This window comes from Panicum virgatum, chromosome 7K (genome assembly GCF_016808335.1).
Source record: "Panicum virgatum strain AP13 chromosome 7K, P.virgatum_v5, whole genome shotgun sequence".
In the NCBI taxonomy this organism is placed as follows: Eukaryota; Viridiplantae; Streptophyta; class Magnoliopsida; order Poales; family Poaceae; genus Panicum; species Panicum virgatum.
In genome coordinates, this window is record NC_053142.1 from 31930266 (window position 1) to 31947301 (window position 17036).

General features: G+C 51.7%; 1 protein-coding gene across 1 annotated transcript; it reads left to right on the plus strand.

Annotated features, from left to right (window-relative positions):
- The first annotated feature begins 15386 nt into the window (after positions 1 to 15386).
- On the plus strand, positions 15387 to 15899 carry LOC120640125 (heterogeneous nuclear ribonucleoprotein A3 homolog 2-like). The gene has a single exon (XM_039916005.1). It carries the CDS (start codon positions 15387 to 15389, stop codon positions 15897 to 15899), a length of 513 nt encoding a protein of 170 aa, XP_039771939.1.
- The last annotated feature ends 1137 nt before the right edge of the window (positions 15900 to 17036 follow it).

Here is a 17036-nt window from a genome sequence, read left to right on the forward strand (position 1 = left end):
GCTCCACAAACTCTCCCCCAGCTGGGAGGGTCCCTTCAAGGTGACAGAAGTATGCCGGCCCGGATGCGTCCGCCTTGCCACAGAAGAAGGAGTGCCGCTGCCCAACCCGTGGAACATAGAGCATCTGCATAAGTTCTACTCTTAGACAGAGCAGGAAATGAACTTTTCCTTTGTAACAAGATAGAATCAGCGTGCAGTCCAGAGCAGTGGGGGTTCATCCTCGTAAACCCGGCCTCTGGCGTTCATCGTACCACCGGCTAGCATTAACGCGTGGCCCAGAGTGGTAGAGGTCCGCCCTCATAAACCTGGCCTCTGGCATCCATCGCGCAAGCCATGTATATCAAGTTGCAAAGAAAAGATTTGCTCCCAGTCCTGTCTTTGTGTCAAATTTTATTTCGTATTTCGATTCACGAACTTTTCCCTTTCTAACCTCCACGCGGACTTCCACCCCTGTCATTACAACCAAGATCCGAATTGAGTTGCCGGACTGCCGTACAGGTCCGGACCCCCTTTCTACCGGAAGAAGGGTCTGGACCCCTAGGGACCCACTCTGGAGAGGGGGTGCTCATTTCTTGGGGTGGTCCGGAGTCCTGTGTAGCCGCTTAGCTTGGTTTTGTACCCTAAGCCTATACACTCCACCACCCTGTAACGAGTGCTCTAGTATCCGGAGCTGGGTAATTAGGGACCCGGACCTCGTTCTAGCTCAAGGGTTGGCTTCTTAACTTCTACACGGCAGGTCCGGTTGCATATCTCAAAGGATCGAGTACGACAGACTGACCTTCCCCACTGCTAGGAGGGGTCAGGAATGTCGGGAACCAGGTCCGGAGAAGAGGTGCTTGTTTCCTGGAGTAGTCCGGAGTCCTGTGTAGCCGCTTAAGCTTGGTTCCGTACCCAAAGCCTACGCACTCCACCACTCTGTAATAAGCATCCTGCTGCCTGGACCCGCGTACCCGAACGTCCGGACCTCATACAAGCTTGGGCGCTGGCTCAGAGTAGGTTCCGCGGACCCGCTACTAAGCTTTGACTTTGAGTGGTATGCAGGATAAGCCTTAACTAGTGGTAGTTAGCCTCAAACCATTGAGCCTGCCTTCCAGGGGGTCCGGAGCATCCATTTTTCAACTCCATGCAGACCAAAAGGTCCGGCTCAGATGGTAGATAGTTTCCAACAATTGAACCTATCTACCAAGGGGCCAGGGCGCCGCTGTGCTGCGTACAGCAAACCAGAGCGAATGAGCAAGCAGCTAAGTTGAAAATTTTTCTACTAAATTTCAACGAATATTGTATTTTTACATACACAAAAAAGAAGAAGGTTCTACTGCTACGATGGTCTAGCGGTCCCCTGTCATTTTGCAGGTACGCCGCTCAGGAATCTGCAGGCTCCCGCTTGAAATAAGCAGCAACAAAGTCGACGACCTCCTGCACGCTCTCCCGAGCGGAGGCTTCCGTCTCTGCCACCGGACCATCAACGACAGGGGCTAGTGAGATGACAGGGTCGTAGCTCCGGAGGCAGGTCAAAATGTACTCCGCCACCATCCGGCACAGCTCACGGCCCTCGGCTTCGAGGTGGCCAATGAGGATCTGATCCAGGCGCCGGAGTCTCTCAGAAGCCGAGTCCAGCACCGGGAGGGCATCAGCAATTGAAGCTGGCGGCTCCGCCACTAGGATTGGACTCATTCCAAGTGGCACCAGAGCTGGGCTTGCTTCACCCGCACAGTCGATGATTCGCTGGACCCCCATGTGCTGGTCCTCCTGCAGCTTCCGGACTGCCTCCTGGATCGCCTCCTGCACCCGGGCATCCAGTGCCGCCTGAGCCACCTCCAGCTGGCGGGTTTTCTCCTGGAGCGAGGCCTCATTCTGCGCCGCTTTCTCACGGAGGGCCTTAAGAGCCTCGCGCTAGCACTCAAGGGAGTGCTCCATGCTGGTGGCGAGAGATTCCCGCCATGCAAGGGACTTCCTCTCCTCCTCGAGGTCCATCTCGGCAACAGCCTGCTGGCGGGCGGTCTCCTGCGGCTCCAGGCGCCATTGATGCAGAGACTCAGAGAATTCATTGAGCTCCTGCATGAGGGCCTCGAGTCCCTGGCTGCGAGTCTCGAGCTCAGATCGCTGGGCCGCAAGGCTGACCTCCTCCTTGGCAATAGCCTCCTCCCACTGCTCCATGGCTTTCTCCCATCCCGCCGCCGTGAGCTCCCGGTCGAACACCTTCCGAAGCCCTTTTCTATAGGCCTCAAGGTCGGCCTCAAGCCCGGACCGGGCGGCGGCAGCACGGGAGGCCTCGGCCTTCGTGCGCTCCTCTAGACGGATGTGCCAGTCGCCGAGGCGCTGACGCTCGCTCCCTAGAGCTGTCCACTCCCACCGGAATGCTGCCGAGGCGATAGAAGTCGCCTCTTCTATTGTCCGCCGGACCCGGACTACCACATGGGGGAAGGGAACTGCATCCTCCTCTGGGGGACCCTGCAAGAGCCACCTACTAGAAACCACCTCCAGCTCTTCCTCTGCTGCAGGTTGGGAGCTGGGGGTGGGAGCATCTGGCACAGACGCCGGGCTCTCGGGTACCGAGGTGCTTGTCATTGCTGCGTCCGCTGCCGCTGTGTTCGCCATCGCCAAACTCGTTGTCAGCGTGTCTGCCGCCATAGAAGGGGCCTCGGGGGCCACTGCGTCTGGCATCACTGCGCCTGGCACTGGCGCAGCCACCGCCGCTGCGTTAGGCGCCCTCGGGTCAGCAGAGGTCGCCGCAACCGAGGTTCCCGCATCCACCGTCACTTCCGCCGTTGCCGCCGGGGCACCGGTTGCCTGGACCCCCACTGGAACCCCCTCGGTGATTCAGGGCCTCGAGCTGGAGCCGGTCAAGGCGGCAGAAGAACTGCCTGGGTGAGAGACCCTGGCAAACGAAGAGAAGAAGCTCTTCAGCAAAAAGCAAAGCACCGGGAATAAGGGGAGTGAACGGAAGAACACTTACCCCGAAGCACCGGGTTTCTAGCGTCCACGAAGGCTGGGCGACCACTGCTGCCATGGCGGCGGCGGCGCCGGATCCTGCTGCTGCGGTGGTGGCAGTGGCACCAGATCATCCTGCAACCGCTGCTGCTCCTGCTGCTGTGGCGCCGGAGGTGGTGGTGGCGCTGTCCGCTGCTGAGTCAAGGGCGCCGTCCGATGTAGCGATTGCTCTTGCTGCTCCAGCGACAGTGGCGGAGGAGCACCTCGTGGCTGCTGCTACTACCCTTGTGGTGGCGGTGGTGGTGGAGGTTGTTGCTGCTGCTACTGCTGCCGCCGCCGGGGATAGGCATGTTCCGGCGGTGGTGGTGGCGGCGCAGCTACACCCGGGGTCCCGCATGAGCCGGGGGCCCGGGAGCTACCCTGGCCCGCGTCCTCAGCGGCCCTCTGATGCTTTGCGGCAGGCTCCAAAACTAGGGTCCTGTCGCTACGGTGTGACCTGCGCTGGCTCACCTCCACCAGCGGAGCGCCGGAGCTGCTTCGGCCCAAGCTGGGACCACTCGGGGCAGAGCTACCAGCCATGGCCTGCTTGCCCTTGGCAGAAGGGTCGGACCTCGTGGTGCCAGTCTAGGCCAGGTCCCCAGTCGCGCCGGGATCTGGATGCCGCGGTTGGGGTCGCCTCCCGTTTGGCGCGGTGCCAGACCGCCGTCGTCAAGGGTCGGCTGAGTGGCCCGCACCGCAGCCCTCAGGCTCAAGTCCTCGCAGAGGGGAACGTCGCCCTAAGAGAGGATCAGGTGCTCCGAGATGAAGATCTCCCCCGTCACCGCCCGCACCACGACCTCCAAGCCTTCCTGGGTTAGATCGCTGTCCTCCCCGCGGTGGGTCCTGCTATAGTCTTGGGGCCCAGTGAAGCTCCAGGCAGGACACGACCGCCGCTTTAGAGGTGCGATCCGGCGCTTCAGGAAGTCCCCGAGCACGTGCAGCGAGGTGAGGCCGCTCTTCGCCAGCGTCCCGATCTTGCTCAGCACGGGATCAAATGCCGGCGGCAGGGATGCCTTGGCCCTCCAGGACTGACGGTAGGAGGCGGGCCCCTCGGTCGGCATGACGAGGCGCTCGTTGGCGTCGGTGGTGGCAATCACCCACTCCCTGCACCAATCCTCCCACTTTTCGCCAGTGAGACCGGGGATGTAGGGCGTCTGCAGATCGTTCCCTGTCTGGAAGTAGTACGCCCCGACATCATCCTTGCTCTTCCCGGACTTCACCAGGACAAAGAAGTAGTGGAAGAGGATGATGCAGGGCCGCACCCCCACGAACATCTCGCATAGGTGGACGAAGATCGACGTCAGGAGGATGGAGTGGGGCGTGAGATGCTGGAGCTGGAGGCCGAAATCCTCAAGCAGGAAGAACGAAGAAATCGGCAGCCCCACGCCGGTGGAAATGTGCGAAACAAACAACACAAATTCACCGGTGCACAGATCGCGGAGGGGAACCGAGCCCGCTTGAATCCCCCAGGCGGTCTCCCGTGGACTCCACCCAAGCAGGCGGCGCACCACGTTTAGTTCCGCCTCGGTCTGGAAACGGCAGGGATGGACGAGGGACGTCATTTTGCTGTGGAGGCGAGGAACAATCTGCGCAGAAGAGCAAGGGGCGAGGAGGCTCGAAAGAAAAGGGGCACAAGGGCTTGGAAGGAAGAAGGCGAATGCGAAAAGGGTGCCGCGTTCAGCGGCACGGTCCTTTTATAAAGCCTGACCAATCTGGCGCGCCCCGAAACCATCGCTGGAAGTCAAGCGACACTCATGCCTAGAGTTAGACGCCTAGTCCATAACAGGGGGCCCAGGCCCACCTATCATGAGATGCGCGTAACAAGTGAAGGTGTGAAAAAGCGGGATATGAACTGTCGCCCGCGCACTAAGCGAGGCGGAAGCTGAGCTAACGTGTGCGCACGAAGCGCTGGTAAGACCAGACTTTTCGGGAGCTGCGCTGGTGGTAAAAAATTCCATTTACCCCGGCCGTAACAATGCCTAGCATCGCTCGCGTGACTAGGGGTACCACTTTGTGTGGGGGCCACGAGTCAGTGAGCCGTTGCGATGTGACGAGGCAGCGAGAAAATCGATGGATGGTCGAAGCCGGACAAGACTCCTACAACGCGCACAGTCGAGCGCTGGAAGCAACCAAGTTGATCGAAGCAAGGTCACAGTAGTGGCCCCACCTTCAGGTTCGTAGCCTCTCTCGAGGTGGGCCCGAGGGCCACTCTCGGTACTCCGGGACCGGGGTACCCCCTCCTACTGCGTATGGGTAAGGAATCGCATAGTTATCCTAAGCTACGCGCTGAAGAGCAGAGCAGCCGGACCCCTGCGGTCCGGAGTCCACCTCACCGCGCCAGCGGCTCCGGACCTGCTCTCTGCTCAGGGGAGGGTCCGGTGGCACCACGTGTCCCAGAGAAGGCAGCGCCCAGCGCAGATAGCCGGGGGTCCCCGGACCCCCATGCCATCCGGACACCCCGGCGCGCGGGGAACCAGCATTTCACCTAGGAGGGGTCTGGAGCCACCACGTGTCCGCGGGCGCGGGCACGAGTTTTTCACCGGAAGACTCGCCCACCCACCGCATTTAATGCAGGAGGCTGGGGCGTGCTCTGTCGCTGCATAGCACGGGGCAGCTTTTGCCAGGCTCTACTATTGGTCGCGTTTTACCAAGGTGCACAGTGCAGCCGCAGGCGCCGCCCGCACGGTGCACAATAGTCTACCGCATTAAATGGATGCGACGGCACGGCCCTTTCCATCAATGCCGCCTACGCCTCAGCTTACGCGGCATGAACAGCATGCGTGGCGCAGCCTACCCGGCTAGCTGCAAGCGCCGCACCAACATGACAGGGCAAGACCACGCCGGTCAGAGGGTCTGCGCCGGTCAGTACATCTATGCGAACGAGGCAGCGAAATCCCGGAATAAGATCTTCCCCAGGCATAGCACCATAATAGCGCTAAGCGTTATGTTATTTAAATACATCCACATTGGGACCACCTGTTGGGGTCCTAACGGCTATGTACATGCCTCCCTTTGACTATGAAAGGGGAGCACACGCTAGTCTCAGGACAGGGAGACTCAGACTCTCTCCCTCACACTCTCAGCTCACCAGCTAGAACCACTCTCGAGCAATCTCTTGTGAGGATAGGCAATACAACACACAGTGGATGTAGGGTATTATGCTCGGGCGACCCGAACCACTCTAAACTTTCCGTGTTCATCGTGTTCTTGCATCTAGATCGGACTAATCCTAGCTACCCCTGAGTTCATTCTCCCTCAGGGCTTAGGCGGGTACATTCTGCCACCCGGCTGGGTTTACCACCCGACACAAACAAAATTCATTTTTTCTCATTTTAAAAATTATCTAGAATATACAGCTTGGGCTAGCACGTAAAAAACAAATAGCACTCACTCGGATGCCACAAAGGTTCTCCACACACTTGAAAATCTATAGAAGAGAGAATAATTTACGTTAAACACAACGATAATTTATAAAAAACTGGAAACTACAAAACAAAAAGTAAGCAAAACTTACGGGCCATCAAAGTTGTTAATCTTCATAATCTTGTAAATAACCTTTTCTATAACACCCTTGAGATCATGTCCTATTGTCAAATCAATTATGAAAAGATCCTTAATACTTTATTTATTATCCTTCAGCAGAATATATATTTGAGAGTTAGAAACTTTTTCAGTTAGCTACAAGTGAGTGACTACTCGCGAATCTGTTTGAACAGAAAAGGTAAGCACCTTTGTATTATTTCTATAATTATTATTGTCGTTCATCATTATCTCTATAATTAGGCTCTTAACAATCGTATAATCTATTGTATTATTTTCATAGTAAAAATTTATTTCTTGCGCTATGAATTTATTAGTTCATGATGTACAATTATTTATTCACTAGGCTAATTTAATTGTCATGTGGTCTTAATTGTTTGACTGTTAACAGATCTATACTTACCTATCAAATTATTTGATCACATTTATGAGCGAGTCATGCTTAATATATAATAATTTAGCATTGCAGACTTATTAGTTGGTGTATGAAATAATTTATTTATTTAATATACTATCTATTTAGCATGTGTATATATGCTTATGACTTAACTGGGAGACTAACACTTACAAGAAGAAGACTTTATTGTAACACAATAATATTACACAACACTCTCTTCTTTAGTGGCTAGCCTAGCACCCATCCTTCACTCTTACTCTTTCCTTTCTAGCACTACCTACTCTCATCTACCATGCTCATGGATGAATACCATGGCGAAGGAGGCGGTCTCTATTTATAGGCCAACAAGGATCATAGTATTAGCACAAGTGTTCCCTTTCTAGAAAGTTTCTAAATATTCTAATATTTTCAAATTTTATTTATTACTAATTCTAGAGTGCTCCCCTTTATAGAGAGATTCTAAATATTCTAGAATTTTTCAATTTTACTTTATTACTAATTCTAGAGTGCTTCAAGAAAAATATCTCCTTCTTGCATGGTGGAGAATAGTCTAAAAGATTGCCTTTGCTCATTTTAACATTTTCTTTTCTGCTAGCACCTTACTACCTTGCTTGTGCATAGCCTTGCATATTAGTATTTTTACCAAAACTTTTGGGGAGAAACCGCCCAGTAACTGATTGAAAAAAGAGCAATAAAATTACAAAGTATCTTGCCATATAAAAATAGAGAGATGTAATTCAATCCGATTACAGATCTAGGCAGATGAAAGAACACAGAACTGCCAAAAATTGCGAGGAGAAATCCCCTCCTGAGATCATTTTGTATTACTAAGCGAAAAGTCCGATGTACACTTCGAACTATCATAAAATAGTCTGATTTTCAACCTTCAACTACAAAACTGGATAGCAAAGACCATCCTACCATTGATACCTGGCAAATTTGTCACTTAGGGTGCTTTTATATTTTTTAAATTTATTTTAAAATTCTAAATGGATCTAAAAAATAAAAACTAATTCATTTTAAATTAAAAAATATGAAACTACTACCATAAACTTTCTAGAAATATAACTTTACTATCGCTTTATTTAAACTTAGTTATTCAAAATAATAGTAGGCATAACTAGAAGAAACCAAATATTATAAATATAAAATAATTAGATCTGAATAACTGGCAAGTATTGTGTCAATAGATTGGTTACATTTTTAGAAAGCTTTTGATATCCAATTTGTACTTTCTTTATTTAAAATGAATTACTTATAAATTTCTAATTTAAATTTAAATATTTTTAATTCTCACAAAATGGAAAACCATCTTAGAAACCATCTAAGGGGCCACATTTACCCGCTTTCAATAGTTGGATGGTTTTAGTTATTCGGTTCCGTAGTTGAAGGTTGCAAATCGAACTTTTATGATAGCTCAAGAGTGTAAATCAGGTTTTTCAGAAAAAACAACGTTGTTGTAAGGTTGGAGCTCATGGGTGTCGACGCTGCTGCCAACCAATCAGATGAATGGGAATTGGGATGACGACGGTGCTTCCATGCCTGCTGATGATGGAGGCGGCGATGATTAATCGATCGTGTTTTATCACCATAGAGTTATGGCCTGGGTAGAGCTATCTATTGGAGAGACTTGAACATAGAGGAGGAGTGGACACAGTGATTGCCTTGATTAAAGTAGCGATTCTTTGTTATCCAATTTGGGAGGAGCAGGTTTCTGAATGCCTAAGTTTACACTATTCAAGCCCTTTACACTACGAAAATTGTCCTTTAGGTGCAGTGACAGTCAAGTTCCAACTGAAGCAAATGCTGTGTGGCAGTAGTGTTAGAGAGAAAATAGAGGGCTGGAGCAAGCAAACACGTGTCTTAATTTGCGCACATGAGACTGCGTTAGGGTCATCTATGGCAGCGCAAAAGGGACTAAAGGAGTATCCTCCATTAGCCCAAGCAACAAACTGCGCGCCCACACAGAACCCGAAGAGTGGATATGAGAAGTGGTTTCCTGCGTTCTCTGGAGAAAGAGAGGATGCCCTTTGTGGATGAGAAGACTGTATCATGGGATTGGGAGGCACCGGGATTCCAGCAATCTTGGTGATGAATATCACCTCGACAGGCCAGCAAAGCAGGCCATGCTTGAACTGCTGCGAAAGCAGAGGGAGCACACCTCGGTCACCACCGAAGATGTCCTTTTGGCATCTTCCTTGGAGCATCATTGGCTTGGGTCAGCCCCGTTGGCCTAGCTGATTGTGCCTCTCTGCTCCCTGATGATCTAACGGAACATCCCACTTCTGTGGGTTTGTTGCGACGGTCAGTGGGATCAGTTTCTCTTGGATTATCTGCATCACTGACGCAGCGGGGGCTGAATACTGCTGCGCGCTTCAGAAAGCGTGGCAACATGTGATCCACCCGCCTGGTGTTGTGGTGTTGTGGATGAAAGGCGTATCAGGAGCACCCTGGGCCTCTTCGCCAGTCTGCTGCGCTCTACGATTAGCTGTGGCGGACTCGTCGCCTGTTGTGTTTGGAATCCATATTCCGTAGATAGCAACTTTTTTTTCCTTTTGGTGAGGGAACATGCATAGTGTCAAACTCAAACAGCATATGTCTCTATGTCTAAATTTTTAATGTAACCTTTTTCATTTTATTTGTTTCTTCTCTGTTTCGTGATGACTTGATACCTATACACCTGCTTCTCTTTTTCTTCAATAAGAAGGTAGTGTTTGGATGTAGATATTGAAGGCTAGAATTTGAATATTGGTATTGTGGGCATCTAATATCACCTGTTTGGATGTTTTTAGAATTGGCATTGGAAATATCTACCGCTCGGTATTGAGCCTCCAGTTCCACCCTCACCCACAATTCCGACTCATACACCTTTGTATTGGGACGCATTCATGCGCTTCTTTTTCCCCGTATTGCTCTACTGTCGTGCCGCTCCCCGCGCGCCTCCACCTCTCTGTTCTCCGCGCCGCTTGCTCCGCCACGTCCCTCCCTCCTCCACCGCGCTGCTCCGGCCTAACGCCCAATCCCATTCTTCCTCGTGGATGTGACCCGCGTGTTCCTCCTCCTCACCGGCCACGGCCACACCCTCCTCCACCGACTACCGCCGCACCCCCTCCTCCTTACTTACCGGCCGCGGCCGCACCCACTCCTCCTCCTTCCTCGTCGGCACACCCTCCATGACTGCGCCGCTCTGCTCCTCTCCTCACGCCCCACGCCACTCCCTCCACCGCGTCCTGCTCCACTGCCCCACACCCCCTATTTCGCTCAGCTCCGTCGCCGCCAGCGAGTGTGTCAGCTTCCCGCCCGCGCCCACGCCACCGCGAATCGGAGTTCGGCACGTTTGTTGTGGCTGACGCAATCGATGCCCGCAAGGTGCGGGAGGCTGTGGTGGCATCCTCAACGGGCCTGAGGTAGGAGATGAATAGAGGACAAAGAAGAGTGGGGGTGGCGGCGTGAGAAGGAGCAGTGGAGAGAAGATGAGGACGGTCAATTCTCAATTTCGCATATGCTCATCTAAACAAGAATTGGCATTTGCGTGTAGTTAATCCATGTAGCAATATCGTGTACATCCAAATGATTGATTTTGTCTTACCTATTTCAATGATTGGCCTGATTTGGTATTGAACTCAATTCAATGCCAAGCCTCCCAATGTCGACATCCAAAAAAAACCTAATTATCTTTAAAAGACCTAAATGGGGGGGGGGCGATTTCTGCCCCAATATGAGGCCATGTCTACAGTAATTCATAGCCGCCCGATTTCTATCTTTCGGCCATGATCGCCCTACAGTGTCCCAGCTGCTTTCGACCTGCACCATGCCGACCGGCAGAACAGGAGGAGAGCGAAGGAGCTGGCAGCGACGAGCCGTCTGCCGGGCAGCCGCGCCAAGCCACCTCGGCGCCACGCCGGGCCACCGCGTTGGGTTGTCGTCGCCCGGTGGGGAGACCGGTGGCCTGCACCACATCCGACTGGATCTGAGGCAGATCCAGCCGGACCCGAGGCACGGTCGCACAGCCGCTGCATCGTTGACACCATGGTCCTCGGCACTGGTACACCGCCGAGGTTGAGATTGGGCACTGACTGCGGCGCTCGATGCAGCAACGGCGCCAACGGAACCCACGCCTAGCCCTGCGCTAGCTCCTCAGCCGCAGGTGGCCTGGGGCCTGGCCGCGCCTCCCGCAGGGTCGCCACGCGCCGCCGCGCCAAGCCGTCGCGCCGCATAGGAGGAGAGCGAAGGAGCCGCCGCCTGCATGCGGCTCGCGGAGGAAAAAGAGGAGGCGGCGTGCGGGAGTGGCACAGGTGAAGATAAGGGAGAGCGAGTGGATGGCATCGATCTGCAGACTGCCGTCAAAGAGATAAGGCCGCATGGAGCTCACCATGCGGTAAAAGGTCGAGTGGACAGCAGATCATTAACACCGCACAATGCAAGTACACACTGTAGCACATTTAGCATATTTCGTTGTTATTTAGTAATTAATATTCAATCATGGAATAATTAGGTTTAAAAGATTCGTCTTATCCTAATCAGTTAAACTGTGTAATTGGTTATTTTTTCAACTGCATTTAATACTCCATGCATGTGTCCGAAGATTCGATGTGATAGGTACTGTAAAAAAAATTTGGGAACTAAACACCCTCGATAACAATAAAAAAATCATATGATTATCGGATCGTTCAGGTTTAGTTGGATTAATTAGATGACTTTTGAAATAAAAAATAAAATAAACCACTTGTCTACAGGTCATGGCGTGCCAACGGTGCACCAGCTTTTCTACAGATCAGATTTCAAGCTAGAAAACTTAAGATCACGTACTCTTCGGATTGGGAATGGAATATCAATAGTAAATACATTTTACAAACACACTAACTTAAATTCTAGAGAAGAGGAAATAAACAACAAAGAAAACCACATTCTAGAGAAGAGGAAATAAACAACAAAGAAAACCACTGGGGCCAATTTGTTGTTTGAAATGCCACCATGGTTAGATAAACAAATTTGGCAAGGTGAGATGACTAATATGAAAATTGATTTTGATCTCTTATTTATGATTATAATTTCCAAAGTGAAGGGAAATGTAACATATATAATGCTCTCGTTGGGCATTATCAATGTTGTGCAGTTACATGCTCTTGTTGTTCCATATTGATTAGTCGATGTATAGGTATGATTATAATGGGGAAAATTGAATTATGTACGGGTGAGGCTGTGATCATGCATTCATGTGAAGAAGACCACAAGCCACGACTATAAGAGGCAGCCGGGGGGCATGAACAATGCAACGAGGCCATGAAAGCTTGATGAGCCGTTTGCAAGCAATGTTCTGGGGACCACAAACACGCAATTGCTCTTTGTTTCGAGTAGTGTCATACGTACCTAGGCTTGGCATGGGTGGTGTCGGAAGTTCAGCCACCTCTTTTGTTTTCGAAGTGGCAACAAAATAGGCTTGGTAGCCACCCCTTTTGTGTTCTTCCATTTGCCTATTTCTGTAATTGGATTGACTGAAATCTCTATTTTTACAAAATAGGCTTGGCAACAAAATAGGCTTGGCAAGATGCTCTGTATTTGATTGCTTGTTTTCGTTTTCTGTCAGCGCTTGCTAGCCTTGCTTGTACATAGCCCTGCTTAGTTACAAGATAATGATTATGATTATACTGGGGTGATTTCACACCACTAGTTTCTGCAAAACAAATGTTGTAAGGCAGGAGCTCATGAATGTCGATGATGCCATCGACCAATAATCAGGTGAATGGGATGATGACGGTACGTGCTGCCATGGCCGCTGCTGCTGATGGAGGTGGGGATGATTATTAAGTGATCGTGTGCTATCACCATAGAGTTATGGCCTGGGTAGAGCAATGATTCGAGAGACTTGAACGTAGAGGAGGAAGCTTTCTTAGGTGGACACAGTGATTGCCTTGATGGCTTGATTAAAGCAGTGATTCTTTGTTAATTGTTATCAAATTTATTATGGAGGAAGAGATTTCTGCATGCCTAAGTTTACATGGTCTGCAAGTTCTTTACACTACGAAACTTATTACTGCAGAGTGACAGATACATCTCTTATGTACATTATCCCACGGTTCGTAATTGAACCTCACAGTAACTTCGAACTGCCTTTTGGCTTCAGGTGAAGTAGAAACATATAGTGACAACCAATAAGTTTCAATTGAAGCAAATGCTGTGTCAGTAGTGCAGTAGTGGAGAGAAATAAAGGTCTGGAGGAAGCAAACACGTGTCTTTATTTGCACACATAACATGACGCTGCGTTATGGTCATCTATATGGCAGCTGACCTTAAAAGACAGAGCGCAAAAAGGAGTCAAGTGAGTGTTGTCCATCAGCCAAGCAATAGAGAGGATGCCCTTTGTGGAACGAGGTCAAGACTCAAGACTCAAGACTATGTCGTGGGATTGTGAGGCACTGGATTTCCAGCGATCTTGGTGATGAGAATCATGCCTGAACAGCGCTCCATGCTCTAGTTGCTGCAAAAGCTGAGGAAGCACACCTCGGTCGGCCATTGGCTTCCTGGGAGGGCCATTGGCTTTCGTTAGCCCGGCCTGCTGGTGGGATGCTGAGTTTACGGTTGACCGCTCCCACCTAAAAGTCACGGTCGATCCCATGTGTCCCACACACCACATGGCTCCTCCCCCATCTTTTTCCAGAGGCGCCCCCCCCCCCCCCTCCATTCCCTTCCCCTTCCTCCGCTCTGTCTCTTCATTCCCTTCCTTCTCTCGAGCCATGGCGCCCCCTTCCCCCTTTCCTTCTGCTCCATGGCGAGTCGGCGGCGGGGCCGGGGCGGGAGGCGCGGCGGGGCCTGCGGGTCCGGTGGCGCGAGGGGCGGCGCGAGCCGCGCCGGCAGGGCGGCGGCGCTCGCCACCAGCACCGCCCCTGCCCAGATCCAGTTTTTTTGGTTCTTTTGCATACAATTTTTTTGATGTACTTTTTTTTATCCCATTTGATAAATTTCTCTCTGTCAAAATTTTTCTCGTAAATTTTTTTTTATCTCACCAATTTGTTTCTTGAAATTTTTTTTACCCATCAAAATTTCACTCGAAATTTTTTTTGACTCATAAAAAAATGTCTGAATTTGTTTTTCTCAAAAAACGACAAAAACATTTCTAAAAATAAGGAAAAAAAGCTGTCGGAAAATCGACCGTACGAAAGCCTCCCGTACGGTTGACCGTGAACTAGCATGACCCGCCTGCTGGCCAGCTGATGCCGGCTCTTTGCTCCCTCACGACTAGACGGAACACTAGCGTCCGCTAGTGGGCGTGTTGCAGCGGTCAGGACGTGTGGTCTGTATCTCTGTCTGGCCGGAGGATCACATTTCGCAACATCGTCGATTGAGACGAAATCATCTCCCTGTGGCAACATCGAGCTGGCCTCCTCCTAGAATGAAAAGATGGCTGATGGTTAGTTCGACCGTGATCTCTCCTCTCTGTAGCAACTCCGAGGCTTGATCTCGGATGACCGAATATTTTTGTAACCGCGTAGATGCTTGTCACTCTTTGGGTAACCTCTCCTTTTTGTAATCGCGTAGATGCTTGTCACTCTTTGGGTAACCTCTCCTTTTTGTAATCCTTAATATCAGCAGTTATATTTTTAAATGAGATGTTCAGGTTGGTGTTCCCCCATGCCGTAGTTCCTCTTAAAACTCGTATTAACATCCAATGATGTACAGTCTTTGACATGCATTTTTGAATGAGAGTTTGTGCTAAATTTTCTTAGAAATAGATGCCCTAACCTCCTTGTGTCCTTCGGGATTGAAGATTTAAGTCCTTGATTTTAGTTCTCTATGTTTTTCTTTTTTTTCATAATTGTCGGAGGTATTTTTGTGCGATTTTCGATTCGCAAGTTTTACTCTACCGTTTCATGATTTTCTTCATGGATCTGTTACTATGGCTCGAGTTTCATCACGATTCGTGGTGATTTGAGGAAGTTTTTTTTTATTGAAGTTTCGGAGGTGCTCTTTCTTTTCCCTTTGTGCGTTGCTATTCCTGTTCCCCGAGAGCTCTAGGCTAGGCCCGTGTTTAGATGCAGCCCAAATTCCAAAAGTTTTTGAAAAAGGGCCATATTTTGGAATTTTGCAACTAAACGGGCCTGTGTAAAGTTTTGGAATCTTTGCCCGTAAAGTTTTGGAATTTTGGCCCGTCTACTGTTGCGGCCAGTCCTGGACGCATATACCCCCCCCCCCCCCCCCGGGCCCCCCTCCCCTCCCCCTCCCTTCCCACCCCCCCCCCGGGACCCCACCCCCCCCCCCCCGCCCCCCCCCCCCGGGGGACCACCCCCGGGCCCCCCCCCCCCCACGGGTCACCGATCCCCTTCTCCTCCATTCGCACTCCCGAGCCGGAACCCTAGCCGCCGCGCTCTGGCTCCCCCATGCGGTAGACCACCGCCGGTCTCTCCTACCCAAATCCACCACAGTTTCGGCAAAATCCGGCCACTCGTCCTCCAGATCCGGCATCCTTGCACCTGCCTTGGCGATGGACGAGTACGACAACGACGGATCCGGTGACGCGGCCGCGTTCGGCAACGACTCCGCGTACGGCGCGCCCGGCGCGTTCGGCAACGACGGCGGCTACGGCGCCGCCGGCAGGCTCGGCAACGACGGCGGCTACGGCGCCGCCGGCACGTTCGGCAGCGACTCCGACTACGCCGCGCCCGGCGCCTTCGGCGACGCATCCGGATACGCCCCCGCTCCCGGCTACGGCGCTGCCGGCGGCACCAGGGATTTCCTGTCCCAGTCGGCGGCGTACTCCGGATCTGCCGGATACAGAACCTACGGCGGAGCGCCGTACGGCGGCCCGTCTTCAAGCAGCCGCACCAGCAGCCTCCTAGGGCTGGATGCACTCGACCTCAACGCCGGCGACCTCAGCTGCTCAAGCTACCGAGGCAGTGGGCGGCGAACCAGCGGCCGATGCACCCACGCACCAGCGACCCGTGAGGCAGCCCACCAGCACGCCCAGGAGGGCGTCTTTTTCTGTTTTATATTTTAAAAAAAATAAAAATTTCAAAAATATATGTCCATTTTGAAAAATTTCGAAAATAGCCCCCGGTCGCCCGCCCAGGGGCGACAGGGGTCCTGTCGCCCAAGCAACGGCGAGGGTGCTCCGGTGAGGGTTGGGCGAGGGGAAGCGGCCTGGGAGTTGCGCTAGGATGAGGCGCGGCTAATGGTGGGGGCTATTGGGGTGGAGCGGGTCCGTGGTGGCGGCTCCGCGGCGGGGTGAGCTCGCCGGCGTTCAAGCGGGGCGGCGGCGGTGTTCTGCGGTGTGGGAGCGAGGAGAGAGCAAAAGGGCGGTAGGAATCGGTTTCTGGGATATTTGTAGGACTCGGGCGCTCGCTAGAAGAGGGCGGCGGCCACTGCAGCGGGCTCTCCACCGCGACGGCGTGGTGGCGGTGGCGCGGGCGCTTCTGGACTCGGCGGCGCGCGTGGCACGGCCGGGGGGCTCCAGCGCGAGGCAACAGGAGGGGGAGGAGCTCCGGGGTGACGCGTGGATGACAGCGCGAGGCGAATTAATGGCCGGGATGGCCGGGAAGGCGCTCCACGACGCCGGCGGGCGGCGCTGTCGGTGGGCGGCGGCGAGAAGCAGAGCAGGGAGGTGGGAGATGGGGATAAGGGTCGTTTTGCAATTTCTGAAAATTCCAGGGACCACTCTGTAAACAAGCAATAACTTTTAAACTAAAGCTCAAATGGAAAAGTGTCCAACATGAAAGTTGTTCAACTTTTCAGGATCTACAACTTTGATGTTGTGCAAAAATTCATTTGACCAAAGATTCAAGAGCTAAAAATAAAAACATAGAAATGAATTTGAATTCTAGGAATTTTGTCTTTTTCAAAGCAAATTCACTTCAAATGTAGACTTGCAAGCAAAATTGGCTACCATGCATTAAATGCACTGAAATTTGCAAAAACACCCTCCACTAAAGTTATAATTGCACAACCTATTCAACACAACTGCAGAAAGGACCTTGCATAAAATAATAATTACACATATAACCTTTATATTTACAAAAAGACTCTTTTCAAGCAATTCAAGCATATGATGCATGATTTGGTTCTAATTACCCTAAATTGGCTATTTAAAAACTTGGGCCGTTACATACAGCCTCCCCGACAATAGGGAGGCCGAGGA